General features: G+C 37.5%; 1 protein-coding gene across 2 annotated transcripts in view; it reads right to left on the bottom strand.

Moving 5' to 3' along the window:
- MANBA (mannosidase beta) overlaps positions 1-25,402 on the bottom strand; it is a 113,897-nt gene that overhangs the window by 79,350 nt on the left and 9,145 nt on the right. For both annotated transcript variants that reach the window (XM_056803138.1, XM_007495872.3), the window contains exons 2-5: positions 16,311-16,405; positions 15,000-15,105; positions 12,739-12,909; positions 10,794-10,917 (exon numbers count right to left, since the gene is read on the bottom strand). In XM_056803138.1, coding sequence (XP_056659116.1) covers positions 10,794-10,917; positions 12,739-12,909; positions 15,000-15,105; positions 16,311-16,405 — 496 coding nt within the window. The remainder of the gene's footprint in view (positions 1-10,793; positions 10,918-12,738; positions 12,910-14,999; positions 15,106-16,310; positions 16,406-25,402) is intronic.

The raw sequence follows: 25,402 nt of genomic DNA, 5'->3' as shown, positions 1-25,402 counted from the left end.
CACTTTTATTTTGAAGAGGGAGAGGGGAAATTATTTGATTCATTTAAAAAAATAAAATATAAATTTTAAATGATAATACACATAAATACTTTTTTCATAATTCAGTGATATAGGATTTCGACCATGAGGTAATTCCTTACATTGATGGAGACTGAAGCCCCTTAGCAGACTATTCATATAGTTATGGTGGGAAACAATAGCAATGAACTTCCAATTTAGCTAATCATGACTGACCTCAAATAACAGAAATAACAGATACGAAGTACCAGAAATCTTCATAACTTGGCTTGTGGGCAATGTTGTATAATGGGCAGATTGCTGGGTTTAGGAGGCAGCCTCCTCTTCCTGAGTTCAAAACTGGCCTCAGATACTTAAGTAGATATGTGACCCTGGGCAAGTCACTTAACCCTGTTTGCCTCAGTTTCCTCACATGTAAAATAAATTGGAGAAGAAAATGGAAACCACCCCAGTATCCTTTCCAAGAAAACCTCAGAGGGGATCACAAAGAGTCAGAGTAGCTCAGAGAAAAGGGGCACAGAGATGCCTATCCAGATTCCTGTGGCCAGGTAGTGATTCAGGAGGAAAGGGAGCCAAGCAGTGAAAATCTGGCATTAACAAATCAGTACCATGGAAACCAGCAAACTTATTAACTTTAGCTCAGACATGGAATTATTTTTGGAAAATTCAAAATACTCTAGGGAGTTCTGACTGCCATTTTTATCCTTAAAATACTCAATAAAACAGTGTATTTATTCACTAGGAGTGGTGAAAAAATGGGAAAAAGCCAAACACACCACAGTTTCTTTTTAGCTTTGGGGCAATTAATTTGTTAGTCTACTTAATGTGTTGTAGTTACTTATTTTTCCCCTAACAAGTAATTCACTCAAATTGTGCTTTCTGGAAGGCAAATATTCTTTGAACAACCCAATCTTGAGCTGTTATTTTGATTCAACTAATGCTGAAAATCACTCTTTAGTTAATCCTCCAATGCTCAATTTCAGAAAAAACCTCAGTTCTACCTTAAGAGCTGATTTTTTACATTTTATTTTAGAGAAGAATGATGTTCAAGAAAAAGAATCCTAGAATGTTAGAACTGGAAAAGCCAGTCAAGATCCTTGGCATACCAATATCTCACAACTTATACCGAGATAAATTTCAAATTATGACTCAGAAATAAAAGTTCAATCATAAACAACTGGAAAGAACTAAGAAAGAAATAAAGTAGCTGGGTTGCAAATGGAAAGAGTCTGGGACTGACATCAGGAAGACTCATCTTCCCAAGTATAAATCCTGCCTCAAGACACTTAACCAACTGTGTGACTCTGGGCAAGTCACTTAATCCTGTGGTCTCATTTTTGTCATCTGTAAAATCAGCTGGAGGGGGCAGTTAAGTGGTTTAATGGATTGAAAGCCAGGCCTAGAGATGGGAAATCCTGGATTTAAATGTGGCCTCAGACACTTCCTAGCTGTGTGACCCTGGGCAAGTCACTTTACCCCCATTGCCTAGCCCTTACCACTCTTCTACCTTGGAACCAATTCACAGTGTTGATTCTAAGATAGAAGTTAAGGGTTTAAAAAAAGTCAGCTCAAGAAAGAAATAATGAACCACTACAGTATCTTCACCAAGAAATCCTTGAATGGAGTCACAAAGAATCTGACACAACTGCAATGACTGAACAAGAAGGAAATATTTATGACAAATGTGGATAGGAAAAATGTTTCTGACCAAAAAAAAAAAGAGTAGCAAGAACTAGACAGAAAGGAAAACTGATTTTTTTAAAGTGAATTTTTAGTGAAACTGATTTAGTACAAGACTTATTGCACTAAAAAAAAAAAAGTCAGTGTAGTCTTCCAAGATCTATAAGGAAGCATTTTAATTATAAATGAAGAGGAGTCATCCTCCAATAGTAAATGGTCAAAGGATAGGAAGAAGCAGTGGTTAAAGGAACAAATCCAAGTTATCAATAACCATATGAAATAATTCCCCAAATCACTAATTATCAGAAAAATGCAAATAAAAGCAGGTCTGAGGTTCTACCTCAAATCCACAGGATTGCAAAGATCTTTCTCACTCACACACACACGCAAATAGAACATGACAACTATTGTAGGTAATTAGAAAAGAAATACATTAATTCCTTGTTGAAAGAACTATGAATTAATAAAGGCCTCAAGAAGAACAACAATTGGAAGTTGACCAGAAAGTCACTAAACTCTCAATGGTGTATCTTTGGAGCCAGTAATACCACTTATTGGTCAATCAAATTCAATTCTTCATGACCCCATGGGCACACCAGGCCTTTCTATCCACGATCTTTCAAAGCCTGTGCAAGTTTATGTTCATTATTTCCATGACACTATCCATCTCAACCTCCATCTCCTTCTCCTTTTGTCTTTAATATTTCTCAATATAGGGTCTTTTCTAATAAGTCCTGCTTCTCATTAAGTGGCCAAAGTATTCAGGTTCCAGCTTTTGACCTTCCAATGAAGAGTCTGAATTAATTTCCTTAAGTTCTGACTGATTTGATCTCTTTGTTGTCCAAGAGATTGTCAAAAGTGTTCTCCAGCACCACAATTAGAAAGTGTTGATTCTGAGATGCTCGGTTTTCCTCATGGTCCAATTCTCACAGCCATACATTGATTGCTACTGGAAAAAGCCAAAGCTTTGACTGTATAGAAAAGTTATAATCAGCAAGGTGCTGCTTTTTAAGTAGCTATCCAGATTTACCATAGCCTTCCTTCCAAAGAGCAAACATCTATTAACTTCATGGCTTCAATCATCATCTGCAGTGATATTTGAGCCAATGAATATAAAAATCTGATGCTGCTTTCATTTCTTTTCCCTCTATTTGCCAGGAAGTGATGGGACCAGTTGCCAAGAACTTAGTTTTTCCAATGTTAAGCTTCAAGCCAGCTTTTACAAGCGTCTTAATTCTGCACGTTCTTTCATCAGTGTGGTATCATCGCCTATCTGGGATTGATCCCCTCCCTGGATCACTGCCTTGTCCTGGCAAAGGGACTTGCAGAAACAAGATAGGCAAGTCATCGAGGAGAGTTCTGACAAAAGGTAATCCCCTGGAGAAGGAAGACAAACAAACCCAATATCTTTACCAAGAAAACCCTATGGACAGTATTAAAATGGTAAAAGAGATGGTATCAGAAGATTAGCTCCTCCGGTCAGAAGGTACCCAGTGTGTTACTGGGAAAAAGCAGAGGGTAATTACAAGTACTATCACTACAAGATTTATACCTCCAAAGAGATATTTTTTAAATAGAAGGAAAGAATCCACGTTTACAAAAATATTTGAGGAAATGTTTTGTCATAGCAAAAAAAGTAGAAATTACAGGGGTGCCAATCAATTAGGGAATGGCTAAACAAATTCTGATACATAAATATAATGGAGTATTATTGACAAAAAGGACAAGATAAGAGAAACCTGGAAGCACCTGTACCATTTGATAAAGAATAAGCCAAGCAGAACCAGAGAAACTATTTATATGCAAGAATCACCACATTGTAAATAAAAACAAGAGAGAAAAACTTAAGAACTGTGATCAATGCAATGACCATCTGTGACTCAAAAAAACCTAGTGCTTAACTGTACTTCCCCTTCTTGGCACTGAGGTGATAAACTGTAAGTACAAAACAATGGCACACAGCCAACGTGTGGGTTTTGTTTTGCTTGTCAATATTTAGTTGTTGCAAGGAAAGGTGCTTTTTTTGGGAGGAGGCAGATTATGAGTGAAAAGGGACAAAAGACAGATAATTTTTTAAAAGTATGAAAGGAAAAAAAGAACATCACTGAATCACTAAATAGAAGAAAGCTGAAGAAAATGCTGAAGAGGGCAAAGATAAGCAGGGTAGTATTGAACTACACTGATAAATCTGAAATAATCAAACAGCTGCACATGACAGAGAATCACAGTTCACGCAAGGTTCTCCTTTTCTGTTCTTTTCTCAGTACTAGATATGACTATAAGTAGCAAATCAACGCTAGCCCCCTACTTCTCAGCAAAGAGACAAGAAACAATAGGTACAAGATGAGATAATATATTACTCAACATGGTAAGTGGGTTGATCTGTTATTCAAATATTTGGTAGACAACATCTAGTACAGAGCACAATAGATACAGTACCAGACTTGAAGACAGGAGGATCTACAAAAATCCAGCCTCCAACCCTTTTCTAAGCAATGTTACATTGGGTAAGTCACTTAACTCTTTTTTTGCCTCAGTTTTCTCATTTATAAAAAGGACTGGAAAAGAAAATGAAAAACTATTCCAGTAGTTTTGCTAAGAAAACCCAAGTGTGGTCACTAGTCTTAAAAAAACAATGAAGAAAACATCTCATAACATATACCAACATAAAGTCAAACTGGAGCACATGACCTAGAAATAAAGAATGATATCACTAGCAACATAGGAGGGCATGGAATAATTCACCTGTCAGATCTATGGTTAATGGAAGAATTTTGGACCAAACAAAAGATAGAGAGCATTTGCCATTTGTAAAATGGATAATTTTTATTATAGTAACTTGTTTTCATACAAACAAAACCATTTCAGTCAAGATTAGAAGGAAAGCAAGAAACTGGAGGAAAAAATTTACCACAAGTTTCTTTGATAAATGCTTCATTTCTCAAATCATTGAGCACTGAGTCAATTTATAAGAATATGAGTCATTCCCCAATTGATAAATGGTCAAAGGAGATGAACAAGAAGTTTTCAGAAGTGAAAGGTCCCTAAGTAAGGAACCATCATACATTGAACAAACCTAAGTAAGGATTCATAGTAAGCTTAGTACCATGAATAGGTCTAAGTGACCTAGGGATGAACAAAGACAGGTATACAGGCATGGACAGGAACCAAGATCTGCTTAGACAAGTTTGGGCTTGTAGAGAAAGCATCATTTGTATATGTCAGGATCCTCCAATCACAATAAGAGATTGTAGCCATAGATCAATACCCTGCCAGGATGCATTGTTCTTCTTGAGACCTCTGTGATTGGTCATTTGTTACTACCAACACTGCCTGTAGCCATGTGGATGGGTATGTTTGGGGTAGCAACGTGGTATGATTGGTTGCTAAATATAGTAACAACTCAGTTTCCTATAAGTATCATCCCCCTCCTCAATAAACGAGCCACTGGCCACTTGATTTCCATCCACCCTCCCAAGGCGGTCTGCATTTTTATCCCTTGGGATCCCCAACCAGGTGGTCCCTAACAAAGAAGAAATGAAAGCTACTTACAGTCATATTTGAAAATGCTCTAAATAACTATTGATTAGATAAATACAGATGAAAATAACCCTGAGGTACTACCTTAAATCTATCAGATTGGCTAATATAACAGAAAGGGGAAAAGACAAATGTTGGGGAGAATGTGGAAAAATTGGGACTCTGATGTACTCTTGGTAGTTGTGAACTGGTCCAACCATTTTAAGAGCAATTTGGAAGGATGCCCAAAGGGCTACAAAATTTGCAAAACTTTTGACCCAGCAATACTACTACTACTAGGTCTGTACCCCAAAGAGATCAAAGAAAAAAGAAAAGATCCTATAAGTACAAAAATATTTATAGTGAATCTTTTTGTGGTGACAAATAAATGGAAATTGAAGGAATGTCCAACAATCAGGGAATGGCCGAACAAGTTGTGATTTATGATTGTGATAGAATACTGTTGTGCTGTAAGAAATGATTATCAGGATGGCTTCAGAAAAACCTGGAAAGACTTATATGAACTGATGCAAAGTGAAGTCTGAGCAGAATCAAGAGATCATTCTACGTAATAAAAATAATATTGTATGACAATCAAATGTGAGTGACTTCACTATTCTCAGCAATTCAATGATCCAAGACAATTCCAAAGGTCTTAGAAACATGCTAACCATCTCTAGAGGAAGGAGTAATGGAGTCTAAAAGCAGAAAAAAGCATACATTTTTAAAACTTTCTTTGTTGTTGGGTTTTTTTGGTCTGTGTTTTTTTTTTTGCAACAGTTAATATGAAAATGTGTTTTTCATGACTGTACATGTATGTGTAATATGTATAACAAATGATAAAAATTGTTTTTACATGTAATTGAAAAAATAAGATAAAATATTCTTAAAAACTAATAAATGAATCTTTGGAAGACTAAGCTTGCAAATTCATCTATTCCTGGATTTTTTTCCTTAGAGCAGAGGCCCCCAAACTATGGCCCATGGGTCACATGTGGCCCCCTGAGGTCATTTATCTGGCCCCCACCGCACTTCTGGAAAGGGTACCTCTTTCATTGGTGGTCAATGAGAGGAGCACAGTATGTGGCAGCATTGCAAAGCATGGTGTCACTCAAATACAGTATTACTTCCAGTGACATAATCCTTTGTGTGATGCCTTTTTCTGAGAGTAACTGAATGAGAATGAGGCACCACGCAAAGGATTATGGGGCTGCACAATGGAAGACATCAGCATGGTGAGCAGCAAACTGGGGGAGGGGATTCCGTACTGTGCATAATGCTGCCCAGTATAGTGGTGGCAGTAATGGGCCTGTGCAAGGTGTGACAGGCCCATCACAGCCAGCGCTTCAGCCTCCGCTATCCCAGACAGTGATATACAGATCTGTTCAGTTTTTTTTTTATAGTCTGGCCCTCCAACAGTCTGAGGGACAGTGAACTGGCCCCCTATGTAAAAAGTTTGGAGACCCCTGCCTTAGAAAGTTAAATTGTGGCTTGTTTAATTTCTTTGTCAAAGATGAGATTATTTAAATATTCTATTTACTATTTCATTAACCTGAGCAATTTATGTTTTTGTAAATATTCATCCATTTCATTAAGATTGTCAGTTTTTATTAGCACATAATATAAAATATTTTTATATTTTTATATAAATATATATATATATATTATATATAAAATTATATATTAAATATATATTTAAAAAATAGGCAAAATAGCTCCTAGAATTTTGGACTCAAAAAAAATTTTAAATGAATGTTAAAAAAAAGCTGTATGTAATAAGGGAAAAAATAAAATAGTATCAAATCAGAATAGCTCCTAATAATTGTTTTTATTTCCTCTCCAGTGATTGTGAATTTGCCTTTTTCATTTTTGATACTGGTGATTTTTTCTTCTTTTTTAAAAAAAAATCAAATTAGCCATTAGTTTAACTATATTTCATAAAAGAATTATTTTAAAGAATCTTGTTCATCCCTTTTTGTGGAATTTCTAGACAAGAGACATTTGTAAGCTTTGGCAATGGAGATTTTTCTCTGAGACTACATGTTGTAGGACAAATGAATTAGAATGTGGGAAAAGCCTGACCCCCTCTCATTGTGGTCCCCTCAAGGCCACCAATCTGGTGAAGTCTCTTATTGGCCCTTGCCTACATTACTAAGGTCTCCAAAAGTGTTTCCCCTCTCAAATCCATCCTCCACATGAGGCCAAAGTAATATTCCTGAAGACGAATTCTGACAGAAAATGTTCAACAAACTCCAAAGCTGATTCAATGAATCCATTGGTTAGCACTTATTAAACACTCACTATGTATAAATATTGTGCTGAGAACTATTTCCCCAAGTGCTAATACAAACCCTTCAGTTTCGCATTTAAATGGAGTCCTTGGTTTCAGCCTATCTTTTTGACCCTACCATACCTTACTCCTCTCCTAGACAATATGATCCAACTATACTGGTCTCCATCTCCATGCTGTTCTTCACATGCCGTTTTTTAGATTCCATCTGTGTGCCCTGCATGGCTTTGGCTGATCCCTCGTGTCTGGAATGCACTCCCTTCTTACCTTTGCCTCGTAGAATCCCTAATTCCTCTAAAGCTCAGTTCAAATGTCATATCTTACATCAATGCTTTCTCAATCCCAGAGCCACTGCTATCTCCCCTTACCACATATGTATCGTATACAGGCATAGATGATGCTGTCTCCTCAATAGAACATAAACTCCTACCAAGGATGCTTTCTCTGTGTCCTAGCTGCCTAAGGAGGAGAGTAAAAGGGAGAGTGAGAGATGGGAGGAAATGAAAGTGAAATATCCATTTTAGTCATGTATGAAAACCTCAACTTCTCAGTAGACTTCTTTCAGAAAAGATAACAATAAAATGGAAACTTAGTAATAAATTATCACGGAAATTTATTGCTTGATAAATCAAAAGATACAACCTTTTAGGACAAGAATTCACTGTTTTGACAAAAACTGTTGGGAAAATTGGAAAACGGTATGCCAGAGACTGGGAACAGACCAACATCTCACACTGTATACCAAGATAAGGTCAAAATGGGTACATGATTTAGCATAGGATAGTCTCCCTGTCAGATCTATGGATAAAGGAAGATTTATGACCAAATAAAAGATATATAAAGCATTATAAGATGCAAAATGGATAATTTTTATTTTATTAAATAAAAAGGGGGTTGTTCAAACAAAACAAATGTAATCTAGATTGGAAGGAGAGCAGAAACCTAGGAAAAAGTATATCTGATAAAGGACTAATTTCTCAATTATATAGAGATCTAAATCATGTTTATAAAAATAAAAGTCATTCTCCAATTAATAAATAGATTATAAATATAATTATAGGTTGTTATATAATAGGTCAGGGTTTTTAGGGTTAGGGTACTCCAATACTCCCTGTAGTCTCCTTCCAATTTCCTGCCTCCTCTTATGTGCTGTCTCTTCAGATTATAAGCTCCTCAAGGGCAGGGTCTGTTTTTCTATTTATTAATTGTATCCCCAGTGCTTAGCACAGTTCCTGGCACAATGTGGGAATTTAATAAATGTTTATTGGATTGGGTTTTTTTTAATATTTTACTTTTTCCTCTATTGCACATAAAAATAATTTTAACATTCTTTTTTTAAGGTTTGAGTTCCAAATTCTTACCCTTCCTCTGACCCTCCACTCTCCCTGAGAGAGCAAGCAATCTGATATCAGTTTTGCATGCATAATTATATAAAACATTTTTCCTTATTAGTGCATTGGTTTTTATATTAATTTTCCATTGTAATTTTTCAGTGTCCACCAATATATACACATATATACAGGTAGAGATTTATTCTATAAATCTATAGAACAAATTTATGTATAATTTCCCCCCAAAGATCTCACTTTAGGGGGAGGCCCATATTGGGTAAGTTTTTACTCAGATTATTACAGCAAATATTTGTTGAATGAATGTTTTAACTCTATGAGCTAGGCAAGTGTATCCCAAGACAAATCCCCTCTTCTTTCTCTACAATTTCTCAGCAACCTCAAATCAGTTCCTGTGGATTCAATTACCATTTCCAAATAGATGGCTCCCAGACCGATACAGCTAGTCCTAATCTCTTCTCTTGCTCTAGTTTAAGCATTTTAACCACTTAAATATAAGGCAGGAATAGTTTCCCCAATTTTAAAAAATTATGTCCCAAGTTCTAAAAAGAAAAAAAGCCCCAAATTTCCAGAACTATAAACATAGCAACTTATCATGACCCAGAAATTCAACCACCATCAACACCAATGAAAATAAAATTTTATGCTAAAAGAAACAAAGAATATGTTTAATACAAAGAAGCATGTAAAGACTTAATTGAGCTGATACAGAATGAAATAAGCAAAGCCAAGAAAAAAATACCAAATGACCATAATGCAAATGGAAAGATCAACCAGAAAACAATTAAAAATGAATGTTGCAAAATTACAAAAACAAGATGGTCTCAAAGAAGAAACAGGAAAATATCCCTGACAATCTTTTGTAAAGGAGAGAAATGCATAGGTGCACAGCCTTTTTCAATGTATTGTTAGGATAGGGCTGGGAGATTTGGAATTCTGAGGATGACTGACAGAAGTGAAGTGACAGTTGAGGAGGAGAGACTTCTGGGAGAAGAATGGTTGGCTGAGAGGATCCTGGAGAACCTCTTGATCTTCTGCCTTGGGACCTGAAGCTGGAAAGTTCAGTTTTTGGAAAGCTGAAGGATCACTGAAGCCACCCGAGAAGACCCGGCCTCTTTCTCCAAACTTGTTGCTGTTCTCTCACCCGATACACAACTTCCCTTCACCTGCAGCAAACCATCTCAGACTCCTGAGGGGAGCTGATTGGACTCCAAGCAGAGCACAGCTCCTCTGCCTCCCTGAATTACTTCTTTCTTATTTTTGTTAGGATGTACTAATATTTAAGGATATAGAAGGGGCTACTTAGCTGGGAAAGGGCGGAAATGCCAGTGGGCACTGTTACAGGCCCACTGGACTACGGACCACATAGGGATTGGCAGGGTTACCTGCACCACTCCCCTCAATTTACCTAACCCAATTAATAAATCCCTCAATAGCAATCAGATTTCTGTATAGTAGGGAAGGTACATCAAGAAACTGGGGCCAGGTCTCAGGCCCAAGACCAGTCCTTCTGTGGTAAGGCCTATACTAAGGCCTGCCACTGAACCCCTTTGAGGAAAGGCCATTCAAACCGTTCACAAGATGGCTGACTGGGGAGAGACATCACATCTCACAGCCGCTGAGTGATAACTACAGCCTGTTAACACAGGAGAGAGAAAAGGAGCTGCCATTCCTTCTCTCGTACCCTGTTTCTGCTCCCATTATCCACCCAATACCTCACTGGTGTACCACCATAACCAGTTATAATTAACAAGAAGATCCTCATTTTTACAGTATAAATCAATTTTAATGATTTTTTCCTCTTAAAACAAAATGATTTGTTATATGGGATGACTCTCTTTGGAATTAGGGTAGACGAGTGATACTGTGAGAAGTTTGCAATAAACAAAGGCATTGATAAAAATTTATTTTTAAAAAATCATCCTCTCTTAACTTACCATAAGTAGGAGTAAAAGTCAAGTAGTCCAATTGGCAAATATCATAGGCCACAATTCTAACATCTTTCCAGATTCCTTGAGTAGGAAAGGAAGGACCCCAGTCCCAGCTAAACGAACATTGTTCCTATAAACCCAAGAAAAAGCACATATCTTGATTACTGTGGAATAAAAACCAGAAAAAAATGGCATTAAAAAAAAAGTTCTACCTTCTTTAGACAGAGTATCATGACTAAAGCTGTACCAACAGAAAATTGTCAGAATCACTATAACATATAAATCCTATTGTGAACTATCTTGCATTTTTCTGTCTTACCTCATTACATTCATAAGTAAATATGCTAGTTATCTGCCTATTAGCCACCAAATCTTCCCAATTATCTGAGTTTAAAAATAATCACAAAGAAGAGGGAAACAAATATGTGAATATATGAGACCACTCCTAAATTGCTAATTTAGAGGCAGAGTCAGATGGTGGCATGCTGCCTCTGCAGCAAAAGTTCAGACCTCTGAAAACCCTTTCTCACTGATTAAAAACAAAATGCTTCTAGGGGACTGAAAACAAAATCTAGCAACAGGACAGAGCTAAGGAACCCTCCTGCTGGACTCAACTAAAAAGGGCAGATAAGCCTTCAGAGGCCAGGGAAGCTCAAGCTCCAACACCCCTCTCCCACTGATTCCCCTGAGTCAGCAGACTAAACTCCAAGGGTGAAGGCTGCAATTACTACAGAACACCTTAATAACAAGGTGGGAAGCCCAGCTCCTTTTCAGCTTCTGCTGACAGCTAGGGAAGATCTGGCATCAGGACTCACCCTGACCAATCAGCAGAGCAGAGAAGAAGTCCCTTCAGAACAGAATAGCCCAAACCCATGGATCCAACACATAATGAGAGGAGCAAGAGTTAAGGCAACTACAGGAAGAAAGAAGGGGGAAATATGAGCAAACAATAGAAAAAGAAAAAAGAAATTACAATTGACAGCTTCTATCTAGGCAATGAACAAAGAGCAAATGAAACCGAGGAGGATCAAGGAACACCAAGCAAAAACACAGAAACTCCAGCAAACTGGACACAGGCATTGGAAGAACTCAAAATACAATTCAAAAAACAATTTAAGAGAGACTGAAAACAACTGGGAAAAGAACTTAAAAAGCAAGATAAGTCATCTAGAAACAGAGGCACTTGAACTAAAACGAGAAAATAGTGTCTTGAAAGACAAAATTAACCAGCTTGAAAATAAGGCAAAGGAGATGAAAGATGACCTCCAAAGAAAATCAGATGAGGAGAGTTTTCAAGGGAAGCCAATACTGGTTCTTATTTTAAGTTCAAACACAAAATGCAGAATTTATAAGAATATTTTTCTTGAAAAGGAATTTTCCATGCCAGGTGTCCCTGCTACAGATAAAGCAAGAGCTGGTAAATCACTTGAGCATGGTAGGGTTAAGGTCCACTGGTATCTGTGCTAAGTCTGGAATCAATATGGTGGGAGCCCTCACTTCCATCTGGCAACCTGGAGAGAGTTGGATCAAAAAGAGATGATCAAAGCTTCCATGCCAATTATCAGTTGGATCTGGCCTGTGAGTAGCCACTAAACTTCCAGCTTAACAAAAGAAAAAAGAAAAGGTAGGGGGTGGAAGAGGGAGAAAAGAAAAAAAAAATTTCCTTTTTCTTACTTCCTACAAAAAAAAAAATCAATTTTACAGTCTTTAAAAGGTCAAAACAAAGAAAATCCAACCCTTGTCTGAATTAGACAGTTTTTAGAAACAGACTTGGGAATTTATTCACTCTGTTCTCATTTAAATTGTTACTGTCTGGTTTTTCATAACTTGGAGAAAAATAGGGATAGCATCAGTTCAAAAGGAATCATGTTATAGTTTCAGAATGTACTTAAATTAGTTTCTGTTCACTTTCATTCCTGAGCCCAAATCTCAAATGTCTAAGAAATCATACCTTTCTAATGAAGTTAACATGGCAGACTCCTTTCTGGACAGGTTCTGGGCACTCAGGTGGTATCTGGTACCCTGTATGAGCCTTGCTCTGCTGAGCAGCATATGAAACTGCTGATTGGAAATGAAGCACAATGGTGTTCATGTCTCTGATTTCCTCAGTAACATCAAAGGTCTAAGTTAGAGGGGAGAAAAAAGATATAATGATCACAACATTATCAGACTCATTTGCGAAATTTAAGAAATTCAGAAATTTATAAAAAAGAAAAATTATTCATGTGTTCTACAGAAAAATCCACTTTATAATACAATTCGGTTCTTTACTTCTATCCTGAATTACCTCTTCTCCTAAATATAGTAAAATGACTTAATCCCTCTGAGTTCAAATATGGCCTCAAATGCTTATTAGCTATGTGACCCTGTTTGCCTCAATTTCTTCACTGTAAAATGTGCTGGAGAAGGACCTGGAAAACCGTTTTATCCAAGAAAATTCCAGATGAAGTCATGAAGAATCAAATAACTGAATAAACACCAACTATTTTTTATGTGAACATTTGACTCCCAAAGGAAGAAATCCAAGCTATCAAGAGCCTTTTAAAAATGCTCAAAATAAAAAATAACCAGAAAAATACAGATTAAAACAACTCTAGCATTCTTTTTCATATATATAAGATTGGAAAAGCATAAAAAAAGGAAAACTACAACTGCTGGAAGGTATGTGGGAAAAGAAGGCCATTAATTCAATATCAGAGGACTTGTGAATTAGTCCAACCATTCTGGAAAGCAATTTGGAACTAAACTGTGGATTAAACTAAACTGTGACACTGTGAATACTCTTTCACCCAACAACACCACTACTAAACCTACACCTCAAAGACACCCCCCAAAAAGGACTCGTAGGTAGAAAAATATTAATAGCAACATTTTTTGTAGTAGTAAAAATCTGGAAACTAAGGGATGGACCTCAATTGGAAACGGCTGAACAAATTATAGAATGGATGCAATAGAATATAATTGTAAGAAGCAATGAAAGGGATAGATTCAAAGAAATGTTGGAAGACTTGTATGAAGTGATGCAAACTGAAGCGAACAGAACTGGGAGAACAATTTATACAACAATGTTTGAAGTCTGAAACACTTCAGAGTGGCAATGGCAAGTAAATGCATGGTCTAACTCCCAGCAGAGAAGTGACAAACTCAAGGTACAGAATGAGCCATTTTCTGGTCAGGGCAACATAGAAATTTCTTTTGCTTGCCTATACATATATGACACAGTGAATTTTGAGTCTTTCTTGTCATGGAGCAAGCATTTTTTTTTTTAATGTAGAAAAAAGAACATTAGCAGAACAGTTTTGAAAGCTACCAGCCAAATTTCTTCTCCATTTCAAAGAAAAAAAAGGTAATAGGAATCTGTAGTTTTATGTATAATCCTCTTTTTTTGGTTCTACTTTTTATTTAGAAATGCTTAAAAAATGTTTTTAAATCCTTGATTTTTCCTTTAATATTTTTCTCAATACAATCGGCTTGTGAATTATGTGTGTGATTGACGGATGACAGGTGACATGAGTCACTGGCTCTGGCCGTGGGGTCCCCAGTGGCTTTTCTTTGTTGTCCATCATTTCCACTATGCATGGAGTGATACCTTTGGGGTAACAGTATCTTTAAGGCATCTTTTAGTATCTATATGAAGCTGCTGTTCACTATGTCCTCATGAGGAAAATTTCCTTCATGACCCTTTTTCTAAGCAAGATGTCAAGTTATTGATTTTGGCTGATCCTCAGATAGGTTTAATTAAAAAAAAAAACTTTACCTTATATCTTAGAATTAACACTGGGTATCGGTTCCAAGGCAGAAGAATGGTAAGGAGTAGGCAATGGGGATTAGGTGCCTTGCACAGGGTCACCCAGCTAGAAAGTATCTGAGAGATTTGAACCCAGGACCTCCCATCTCCAGGCCTTGCTCTCTATCCACTGAGCCACGTTGGGGCCTCAATCTTTTCTTAATGTGAAAACTCTGAAAAGCCTTAGCTATTTAGTACCCAAAATTCAAATTTACTGGACTCCCAAAAAGTATGTGGATTCATAGCCTAGACTAGGAGCAGAGTTTAAAAATGTACATTAAAAGCAACTCATGTACTTGCACATTTTAAATTGAATGCTTTTTATGCTTTAAAATTTTTCAAGTCAGTATAGTTTCTTTATCAGTAAATACTAAACAAAGGAAAAGAAGGAGAAGGTTTAGACTTTCTGGACACTCTTCACTTACGTATCTTTGGAACATGTTGTCTGTTTTCCCAACAGTGACATTATTGAGCAGGACCTCTGCGACAGTATCAACTCCCTCAAAAATCAAATTTACTTTTTGCCATTTGCTAAGAAAACAAAGAAAAAAGAATTAAGTAATATATAATTTAACAGTAATGTTTCAAGAAAACCCTCTTTACTAGCTAACTGAAGTCTGGGCATATGACTTTTATGGGGCATCCATATTATGAAGAGGTTGCTCTTAAAGAGAAATATTTTTTCTTCAAATAAACAGTTCTTTTCACAAACGCTTCCATTGTATACGATGCACTACTTCTCATTAGAAAGAATGTCTATATGATTGAAATTCTCAGCCTCACAAATCAACCATCAATAGGTTAATTGTGAGCTTTCAAAAATATTATGTAGAACATAAATATTATCAAAACAAAGGGAACTCCCTAACTTCAACCAGCGAGTATTTCTTGAGATCCCATCACATGCTCAGAACTTTGCTGCCCCCCCCCCAAGACACAATCCCTCCACTAGATGAAGCTGACAATCTAATTAGAGAATGAAGAGTGGGATGTATATTTGTGATAACGGCTTGTCTATTCATATGTTTGTTACAAGGGTTTGTTTTTCTTTTTCCTCTTGAATGAGGAGAGAAGATAAATGCTTAATAATCCAAAAAATGTAATTAGGGAGTTAAGATGCCTAAACAAGAAACAAAGAAAGGACAATACCAACTCTACTATGATGGGGAGACTCAAGGCTAAGTGCAGCAGAAGCTCATCAAAGGAATATGGTCTAGAATAGTCAATAGGGACTTGTCAGGGAGGCTCCATGGAGTCAGGGGTAGACCTGAACTGGGTCCTCAAGCCTAGATAATGTCATGTAATGGAAAAGAAAAGAGAAGGCAGGCGATGAGTACAAGCAAAGGCGAATGGAAGGAAATGGGCATTTGGGACATTTAGGGGCAACATTCCAGCAACAGGATGAACAGAAATGAGGGATTTATGTTCAGGAATGATGGGAAAGAAGGTCACATACATAGAGAGGGAACATATTAAGAAGCATCTTGAAAAATGATATAGGAAAATCTAGAATTGTTTAATTCTGAAGCCAGGGAACACATGACAAAAATCATTTCAGAAAATTAATCTGACAGACTTATAAATGTAAGGTGAACAGGCATGGGGAGGGAGGGAAAGGCAGGCAGGACCCTAAAGTAAATGACTGATGCTTAAAGAGAAATTTTGAATCATCATTGATTCCAATATTTAGCCTAAAAAGATTTTTATTAGAAGTTAAAGAAACAAAAACTACATACCGAAAATCAAAGGGAATCCTAAATTCCTTGCTATAGATCCAGTTATCCAAGGAGACCCAACTGTAGTTCAGGTCATTAAATCTGTAGTAAGGGTCCTGTTGATGCAAATAAAAGACAACAACTTGGCGTTAAAAAATAGGGAAAACCACGTTGTGTTTAACAGTAACTGAACTCTTAAGCCGAGGGTTAAGGAATTTAAACTGTTAACCCTCCCTGCAACAAAACAAAATGCCAACAAAATATTTAAAATGAGACCACTGAGTAAAGAGAGCCATTGAAACTTTTTCAAAACTGCCCAGAAAGAAGGTGGCTCAGTTGATTGAGAGCCTGACCTAGAGACAGGGAAGGGTTTTAAAAAAAAATACTGCATAGAAGGTAGTTCAGAAACATACAAACAGGGAAGTTTGGGGGTGTTTTTTTAAGCCCTTACCTTCTGTTTTAGAATTAATACTATGTATTGGTTCTAAGGCAGAAGAATGGTAAGGGCTAGGCAATTGGGGTCAAGTGACTTGCCCAGGATCACACAGCTGGGAAGTATCTGAGGTCACATTTGAATCTAGGACCTTCCATCTCCAGGCCTGGCTCTCTAAACAATGAGCAACCCAACTGACCCAAGTGGGGAAGTTTTGAAAGCAATGTGTGGACCTCCCTTGACTCCTCTGCACTGGTTGAGGGGGAGGGAGGAGGTCCATGAATATGAAATATCACATTTAGAGTCAGATTTTATTTTTATGTATTGATCACTTTTACTGGATTTTTCCCTCTTAAAACAAATTCTCTGTTATTAGAGAAGGTTCTTTGTAAGAATGTATGTGGCATGAGGGAAATTTCAATTATATTAAAACAAAAGACATCAATAAGTTATTTTTTTAAGTAATATGTGATGAGCAGCTAGATGGCTCAGTGGATAGAATACCTGACCTGGAGGTGGGAGGTCCTGGGTTCAAATATGACCCCAAACACATCCTAGCTGTGTGGCCCTAGGTAAGTCACTTAACCCCCACTGTCTAGCCCTGACAGCTCTTCTGCCTTGGAACAAATACTTAGAATCAATTCTAAGACAGAAGGTAAGCATTTGTTTTTTTTAAGTAATATGTGGAATTATATATATATATATATAAAGCAAGCATTTTGAAATGGAGATTTCATTTCACATGCAATCTTTTTTTCATATTCTTTTGTGTATATGGAAATGCTCTTTTGAAGTTTTTAAATCCAAAATGTAAAAAATGTTTAAATGAGGCAGCCAAGAACTTGGTAGAAATTTTTTTTACCCAAACACATTTATTGAGCATCAAGGTGCACATGGTATACCACCACCCACTAAGAGACGGGCTGTCTCCTAAGGAAGAGGTTCGTGCTTTGTTCCATGTTTTACGGAAACCAGTTTAAAACTGGCCTCTCCATACTGGTCTCAGCACAGTCCTGAACAAGGAACAGACACTCAATCAAGACTCAATTCAACCACCATGAATTTCGACTCTAGGTTAAGTCAATGATCAATCTCTCATTAAAATGCAAAGTATGGAACAGATGACAGTCACATCCTATTTAAATAAATAAATAACTCTTATATAGTACCTTGGATATTGCCTGCGTAATTTATGGTATTCTTCAACAATGTCAGAGGATTCAAGAACCAGTGATTTTGTTGGTCTAGGAACTCCTCTATCAATACACATCACCCTTTACTCTTTGATATCCTGAAGCCTGAGAGCTGTGACGGTGAACCTGTAGCATGTGCCATAAAGGGCACACAGAGTCCTCTCTGTGGGCACACCTGCAGTCATTTTTTTTTTTTACGAGAAAGCCAGATGGACTCTGGGCAGAGCTGCTCCCCTCCCCCTCTCCATGCACCTGAGGACTTTCTTCCCTTCCCCTGCCCCTCTGCCCAGTAGCCAATGGAAGTGCTTCCTTGCTCCCCTGTCTAAGGTAAGGAGCTGGGAGGGGGGGAGGGGGGACTCATATGCTGCATGAAGATAAGACATTGATGGTAGTCTGTTGAATTTGTGGTGAAAGTGATTCCTGTGGTGGGGTTGGAGAGGAGCTAGGTGTAAGGGAAGCAAACCTCACAGAGTGGCACATAGCTGGAGGGGAGCTGAGCCAGAGGAGAATGGAGTACTGGGGCCATTCTCCTCCCCCTCTTACACCATCTCTCATCACCTGCCCCTCTGCCCAGCAGCCCAATGGAAGCGCTTCCTCCCTCCCATCCGGGGTAAGAGGGGGAGGCATGGTGTGGTACTTGGTCTCTCATGGGGCATGGTGTGGTACTGAGGTGGGGGGGAAAGCACTCCCTCTCTAAAAAGTTTGCCATCACTGCCTTAGAGAGTAGCTCCAAGGGAAGAAGCAATGTCTTCCTCATCCCAAGTCCAATCTATTCTACCACTCTGCCTCTTATACAATACATCTAAAAAACTGAATAGTCCATGTCATTAGCACAGGAAGTTCCCCAATGAGAAAATTCCTGCTTTGCAGTTTAAAACCTTAAAGAGTTGTCTGGGAGCATTAAGAGTTAGTGACTTGTCCAGAGTCCCAGAGCCAAACACACCAGGAGTATTTTTTCCTTTTTTTTTTTAAAGCCCTTACCTTATACCTTAGAGTCAGTTCTAAGACAGAAGAGCAGCAAGGGCTAGGTAATCAGAGTTAAATAACTTGCCCAGGGTCATATAGTGAGGAACTATCTGAGGCCAGATTTGAATAGTTCTGGTGTTCTATCCAGTGCCCCTAGAGGCAATTTTTGAACACGGGTCTTCCTGGGTCCAGAATTCTCTATCTACATACTTTCTGTCTACTTCTGTTTCTGTCTCTGAATATCTCTGTCTGTCTGTCTGTCTCTCTCTGCTGCTTTATTTAAATAGAAGTCTGTCTGTAAAAACACACATGCATACGCATACATGTTACCAGCACTAGAGCAAGTTCACATGCCCAAACAACAACATCAAGCTGCCTGTGAGGTCCCCCCATCCCCACCTAACCCCAGAGAGCAGAAGGAGGAAGTGTTCAGGAATGTAAAAAATGTCTTCAGGCGTTAGGAAGACAGAACAGCTCCCTACCCCCACCCCCCCACTCAGCACAAGTGCCAATACTTTGCCAATGCTGCACTATACCTTACTCTTACATACAGGCAGTTTATTACTAGGATCACTACAATACTCAGTAGCATAACAGAAAATGCTACCAGCAATCAGAGTATCACTAGAAGGAAGAATCACATAAACACTCTATTCTCCCAAGGACTCAATAATGTATTCCCTTAAGCTGGCTGATCATTATTAGCATTATCAGAGAGAGACATGAGCTCCACATCACTGACTGCCTAGTATCTAGGAGGATCCTACAGGTGACCACGTGCCTGGAGGACCAGTACCAGATGGAGGGTCAATGAAAGAAGCAGGAAGTAGTCCTGGAAAAGAACAACATTGCAAAGAACTGAAGGGAAGGGAAAGAAGAAGAAAAGAGAGAATAGGGGAACAGAAGAAACAGAGGGGAAAGCAGAAGGAGAAAGGAAGTGGGAAGACTAGGGAAGGGGGGGAGTCAGGGATGCATCAAAGCAGTGAATTGCATGCATTAAGGATTACTAGAAACTGAGCAAAGTTCTGGAAAATGAACCCACTGATCTTGCCACTGTTCATACTAGAAAGGTCAATGTGGCAGGCAGTCATATGCCCCAAGCCAGTACCTGATCAGGCACATCCCTCCCCTAGAAGTTTTGTGAAGTCATGGTGATTATACTGGTCCAAGGTGAAAGGCAGTCTTTGTCATCCCCAAGTTAATTCTCCATGGGGAAGACAGAAGTGTTTTCTTGCTTATCTACAGAACTTTTACTGTATTAAATAAAAACCTTTCCTAAAATCAATGACTTATAGGACTAACAGAAGCACAGAAGGTCATTACTGTGAGACCAAAATGAGCCAAATTCTAAAGTTTTCAGGATTTCCTTGTATGGTTAAATAAGCTCCAGATACTTTGTGAGAAACATCTGACCATATAATGAAGTTTTCAAGGGTGCTCTGGGTTATAAGCACAGCCCCAAAGAGGGAGTCTATAGATAGGATCCACTGTGGGAACAGTCTTGAAAAAGGGGGCCAGGCCAAAACTAAAGTGAAAAGTAGAACCTTGGAACAAGAAGGAGGGTGCCTAGGCAAAATCTAGTTCAGAGATGGCCCAGAGTCTCATAGCAAGAGAAAAGGGAAGAAGGACCCCTGTGAAGCTCCATGAGGGGGGCAGTCCAAATCCCAGAGTAATGAGATAGGGCCCCAGGAAGAATTCAGCAGGAAGAGAAAAAGACCTCACTGGAAGAGCTTCCCAGAACCCTATCCATGATAGAGAAGAGGCCCTGTGGAGCAAAGAGGCAGTCTTGGCCCAACTTGGCATCTAGGCAGCCTGGACCTGAACCACAGTAGGAGACAAGACCAAACAATATCTACAGGAGAAGGGCCTGGCCTTCACAGTCACACTCAGGACCAAGCATGATCTGCCTCTCCTGTTCAGAAGTTTGATCCAAGCACATATCCCACCCCTATCCCTCTACCTACACACTGAAGTTACTAAAATGAGCAAGCCAAGAAAAACACCAAATATCATGTGAAAATACTTTGCTTGAGGAAGAAAATTATCCAAATACAAGCCCATGAAGAAACTCAAAGAAACAAATGACCTGGTCCTGAAGATTATAAAAAAGCTTAGGAAAAATGAAGAGAGATACAAAAGGGAATTGCTAGGAAGCAAAGAAAAACAAGGAGAATTAATACTTTCAAACAATTGATAAAAAACTTTATCCAAGAACTGAATATCATGAGAATTAGACTGGCCAGAAATCAGTTTAACAAAACAAAAAGAAATATTAAAATGAAATTTAGAAAGTAGGGGAAATGAAGAAGAAAAGCATACACAATAGAGTATCAAACAAAACCCTGAACAACGGGTCAAGGAAAGATCAAGTAAAAATTACTGGACTACTGGAAATCATGACCCCAAAAAACCTATTTACCAAATCTCTACAAATGGTATGTAAAAACCATCCAGAACTGTTGGAATCAAAGAGAAAGTAGGAAGAAATACACCAATTACCTCAAGAAATAAATGCCAAAATTAAAACTTTCAGGAAGATCATAATCAAAATTCAGTTTCCAGGTCACAAAGAATATATATTCTACAAGCAGTTCCCCCCAGGCAGCTTATACACACAAGTGAAAAAGTTCAGGTACCAACAAGCCACAGTAAGGATCACACAAGACTAGGCAGCTACCAACTTAAAGAAGAGGAAAGCTTGTAATAAAATATTTTAAAAAGTAAAATATAAGACTGACACTCAATAATAATCTATCCTGAAAAACAAACTTGAAAAAATACCAGGGAAAAATTGACCCTTAAGCAAATGAAGTATTTCTGAAAATTCTTTATATATAAGTCAGAAATAAGTAGATATTTGGAAATGAAAATAAAGTATCTAAGAGAAACATAGAAAGATACACATATTTGGTCAGATGGAAAGGAATATGTGGAGGTGAAACTGTTTCTATATTAATAAATGGATAAGAAACAAATGCCATCTCAGAATCTTAGTATCATAAACTTCAAGTGGATACATGATTAAGAGATAAACGATAACATCATAAGCAAATTAGAGGACCAAAGGAAAATTTGCCTTTCAGATCTGTGAATAGGAAAAGAATTCATGGCCAAATATATAACAGAAAGAATAGCAAAAGAAAAATGGACAATTTTGATTACATAATGTTAAAAAAATACACAAAACCCCCCCAATATATTCAAAATTAGAAGAGAAAGAGGTAACTGGGGGGAAATCTTTGGAGCAAGTTTCTCACATTTAAGATATACAAGGAATACATTCAAATTTATAAGACAGATAATTAGTCAAATGATTTGGTTAGGCAATTTTCAAAGGAAGAATTCTATGTTATCAACAGACATGAAAAAAATCTTCAAATCACTAATAATTAGAAAAATGTAAATAAAATGTAAAAAAAATGTAAATAAAGCAAATATGAAATTCCATATGGAAGTGAGAACAAAAATGTTAGCTTTTCATGAGCAACTCCATATTCTTTTAAGCTTCCTTTTGTGGCTAAATGCTTGTCATATAAAGTGTTTAAGCATCTGTAATAAGATAAGCACAGGTTAGCAATGGTGTGTGTCCCCAAAAATCTGGAAAAAAAAGCTGATAAGCACTTGCTTATGAAGTTTGGAAGTTTTATTTAATAATTTCCTTTCACTGTGTTTAGATCATGGATCAGAATTTAGAGGTAACCTATAAATACCCATAGCTAAAGCCATAAATCACCCCAGAGGCCCCACACATCAGCCTGCTCCAGAATAAAATACTTTTATGTTCTCTGTATTCAGAAATTCAAGCATTTTGCACATTCTAGAGAGTGGTACTAAATGACTGAAATACACAGGATACCAATAGAGAGACCACATAGTCTACAGGTGAGCAGAAAGGGAACTTGGTTGTGAGCATGTGGGAAATGCTTTTCTTTCTCTGCTATTCCACTCCCCCAGACCTTTAGGAAGCAGGTTGGTGATTTGTTCCTGGAGGAGTTGATATTTGTATTATAGAACAGTCAATAAATTTGACTTCAAGCATTAATGAATAGAAATTTTATTAGTGTACCATCACTCCTAATGAGCATATATAATGGTAAATGAGTTTTACATATGCACTATGGATTATATATATATATATCTCACACACCCATCAGATTAGCAAAAATGACAAAAATACAAAAATACAAAAATCAGAGGGCAACAGGAAAACAAGCATGAACATTTGTTGTTGGTGGAGTTGTGAATTGATTCAGCCCTTCTGGAAATTGGAAATATGCCACTAGCTACTGAGTCTATGCCAAAAAAAAAAAAAGATTGAAGAAAGAGGATAAGGACACCTACATACAAAAATATGTATAGCAGCAGCTCCTTTCATTGTAGCTAAAAACTAGAAACTAAGGAAATATCCTCCTATTGAAGTGTAGCTAAACAAATTATGATATAGGATTGTAATGGAATATTTCTGTATCATAAGAAATTACCCCAAAAATGTTGCCCTCTTGTTCAAGAATATCAGGGCAGTTTTCTTGGATAATTTCTTGCAATATGATGTCAAAGCTTTTATTTTTTTTTTTAACTTTCAGGTAGACCATTAATTCTCAAATTGTCTCTCCTGGATCTGTTTTCCAGGTCAGTTGACTTCTCAATGAGATTTTTCATGTTTCCTTCTATTTTTCATTCTTTTGACTTTGCTTTATTAATTCTTACTGTCTCATGAGATCATTAGTTTCTACTTGTCCAATTCTAGTCTTTAAAAATTGATTTTCAGCTATGATCTTTTGATTTTCCTTTTCAGTTTGGTCTATCCTGCTTTTCATGGCTTCCAACTGGTCAATTCTGGTCTCCAATTTGCTTATTACTTCATTTGATTTCTGTGCCTCTTTTTCCATGTGGCAATTTTGTCTTTTAAGCTGTTATTTTCTTTTTGTATTACTTTAATTTCTTTTCCCCACTTTTCTTCCCATTATTCTTCTATCTTTCTTACTTGGTTCTTGAACAACTTTTTGAGATCCTCAAGAGCTTGTGACTAATTTCCTTTTTTTTTTAAAGTTTGGATGTGTTTGCTTGTTTGTCACTCTATGCTGTTGCTTCTGTATTTTGCTCTTTTTCTCCACAGAAATTATCCAGGGTCAAAAGGGTTTTTTTGGTGTTGCTTATTCCTTTTGCTACAAGTAGATTGGGATTCCTACATGTTAATGGGCATTGTTTTCTTAGTTTCTGTCTTGCAGGGCTTTGCCTTGGTAGTATCTTCCCTTGCTAGTCAGAAGCCTGAGTGAGGAGAACAGGCAGCTATGTGATGTTCTTTGTGTAGTGAGCTTTAAAGCATTTTGCCCTAAGGCTATTTTTCCAGTCCCTGCTGCCTCTGCTGTGGCCAGCCTCATTTTTGCCCAAGCTCCATGCTCTTCAGCCTCAGTTCCCAAGTCTTGCTGCCAAAGCCTTGCACTTCCCTCAGAAATAAGTCTGTGGTGCCCTCAGCCAGCCCCTGAGAATTTAGAGCTTGCCAAGTCCTTGCACTGACTCTGGTACCATAAGTAGTGTGGAGGAGGAGTGATCATCTTGTGCTTTGATAAGTGCAGTTTTTCCCCCTTATAGTGTGGAGATCCTGAAACACTGCCTACCTTTAAGGTTCTCCTGTAGGAGAGCCCCTTCACTCATCTGATTTTGATTTCTGTCCTTTTGAGAAGCTTTGTAATGATCAGTTGGAAGGAAATTCAGAAAGTTCCTGTTACTCCACCACCATCTTAGCACCAACCCCAAAAATGACATTTTCAAAAGAAAACAAGAAGACCTTTATGAACTGGTGTGAAGTGAGCAAAATTAGGAGAATAATTTATACAATAATAACAATATATAGGAAAATAGCTTTAAAAAGCTTAAGAACTCTGAACAATGCAATGACAAGCCAGAAGTCTGGAAGACTAGAGATGAAACACTGTACTCACTTCCTGGCAGAAAGATGATGATGGGCTTCAAATACAGAATGAGACATATTTTTTAATGTGGCCAATATGGGAATTCATTTTTCTGGTTCAAACTCATTTGTTATAAAGGTTTTGCCCCTTTTTAAAAAAGATTGTTCAACAGAGTAGGAGAAAAATAAAAATTTAAGTCAATTTTTAAAAATTATAATATTTTATTTAAAACAAAACTTTAAAACCCTTACCTTCCATCTTGGAATCCATACTGTGCATTGGTTCCAAGGCAACAAGAGCAGAAAGGGCTAGGCAATGGGGGGGTTAAATGACTTGCCTAGGGTCACACAGAAAGTATCTAAGGCCAGATTTGAACTCAGAAAAAAATGACGAGTCTTCTTGATTCCAGGCTCAGCACTCAAATACACTGTGCCACCTAGCTGCCCTATAATTCACTCTAGCCAGCAACAGTTCTGAAGCCTATGGAACTGGTCATGACTAGTAGCAGTTATTCCAACTGCCTGGGCAAGCTTTATTGGATTTGCTTATTCTAAATGTTCTCCAGGCTTTTTTAATTTAATCTTTATCTTCTGTCTTAGAATTGATACT

Source organism: Monodelphis domestica, chromosome 6, assembly GCF_027887165.1.
Source record: "Monodelphis domestica isolate mMonDom1 chromosome 6, mMonDom1.pri, whole genome shotgun sequence".
In the NCBI taxonomy this organism is placed as follows: Eukaryota; Metazoa; Chordata; class Mammalia; order Didelphimorphia; family Didelphidae; genus Monodelphis; species Monodelphis domestica.
This window is presented reverse-complemented; position numbering and strand designations above follow the sequence as displayed.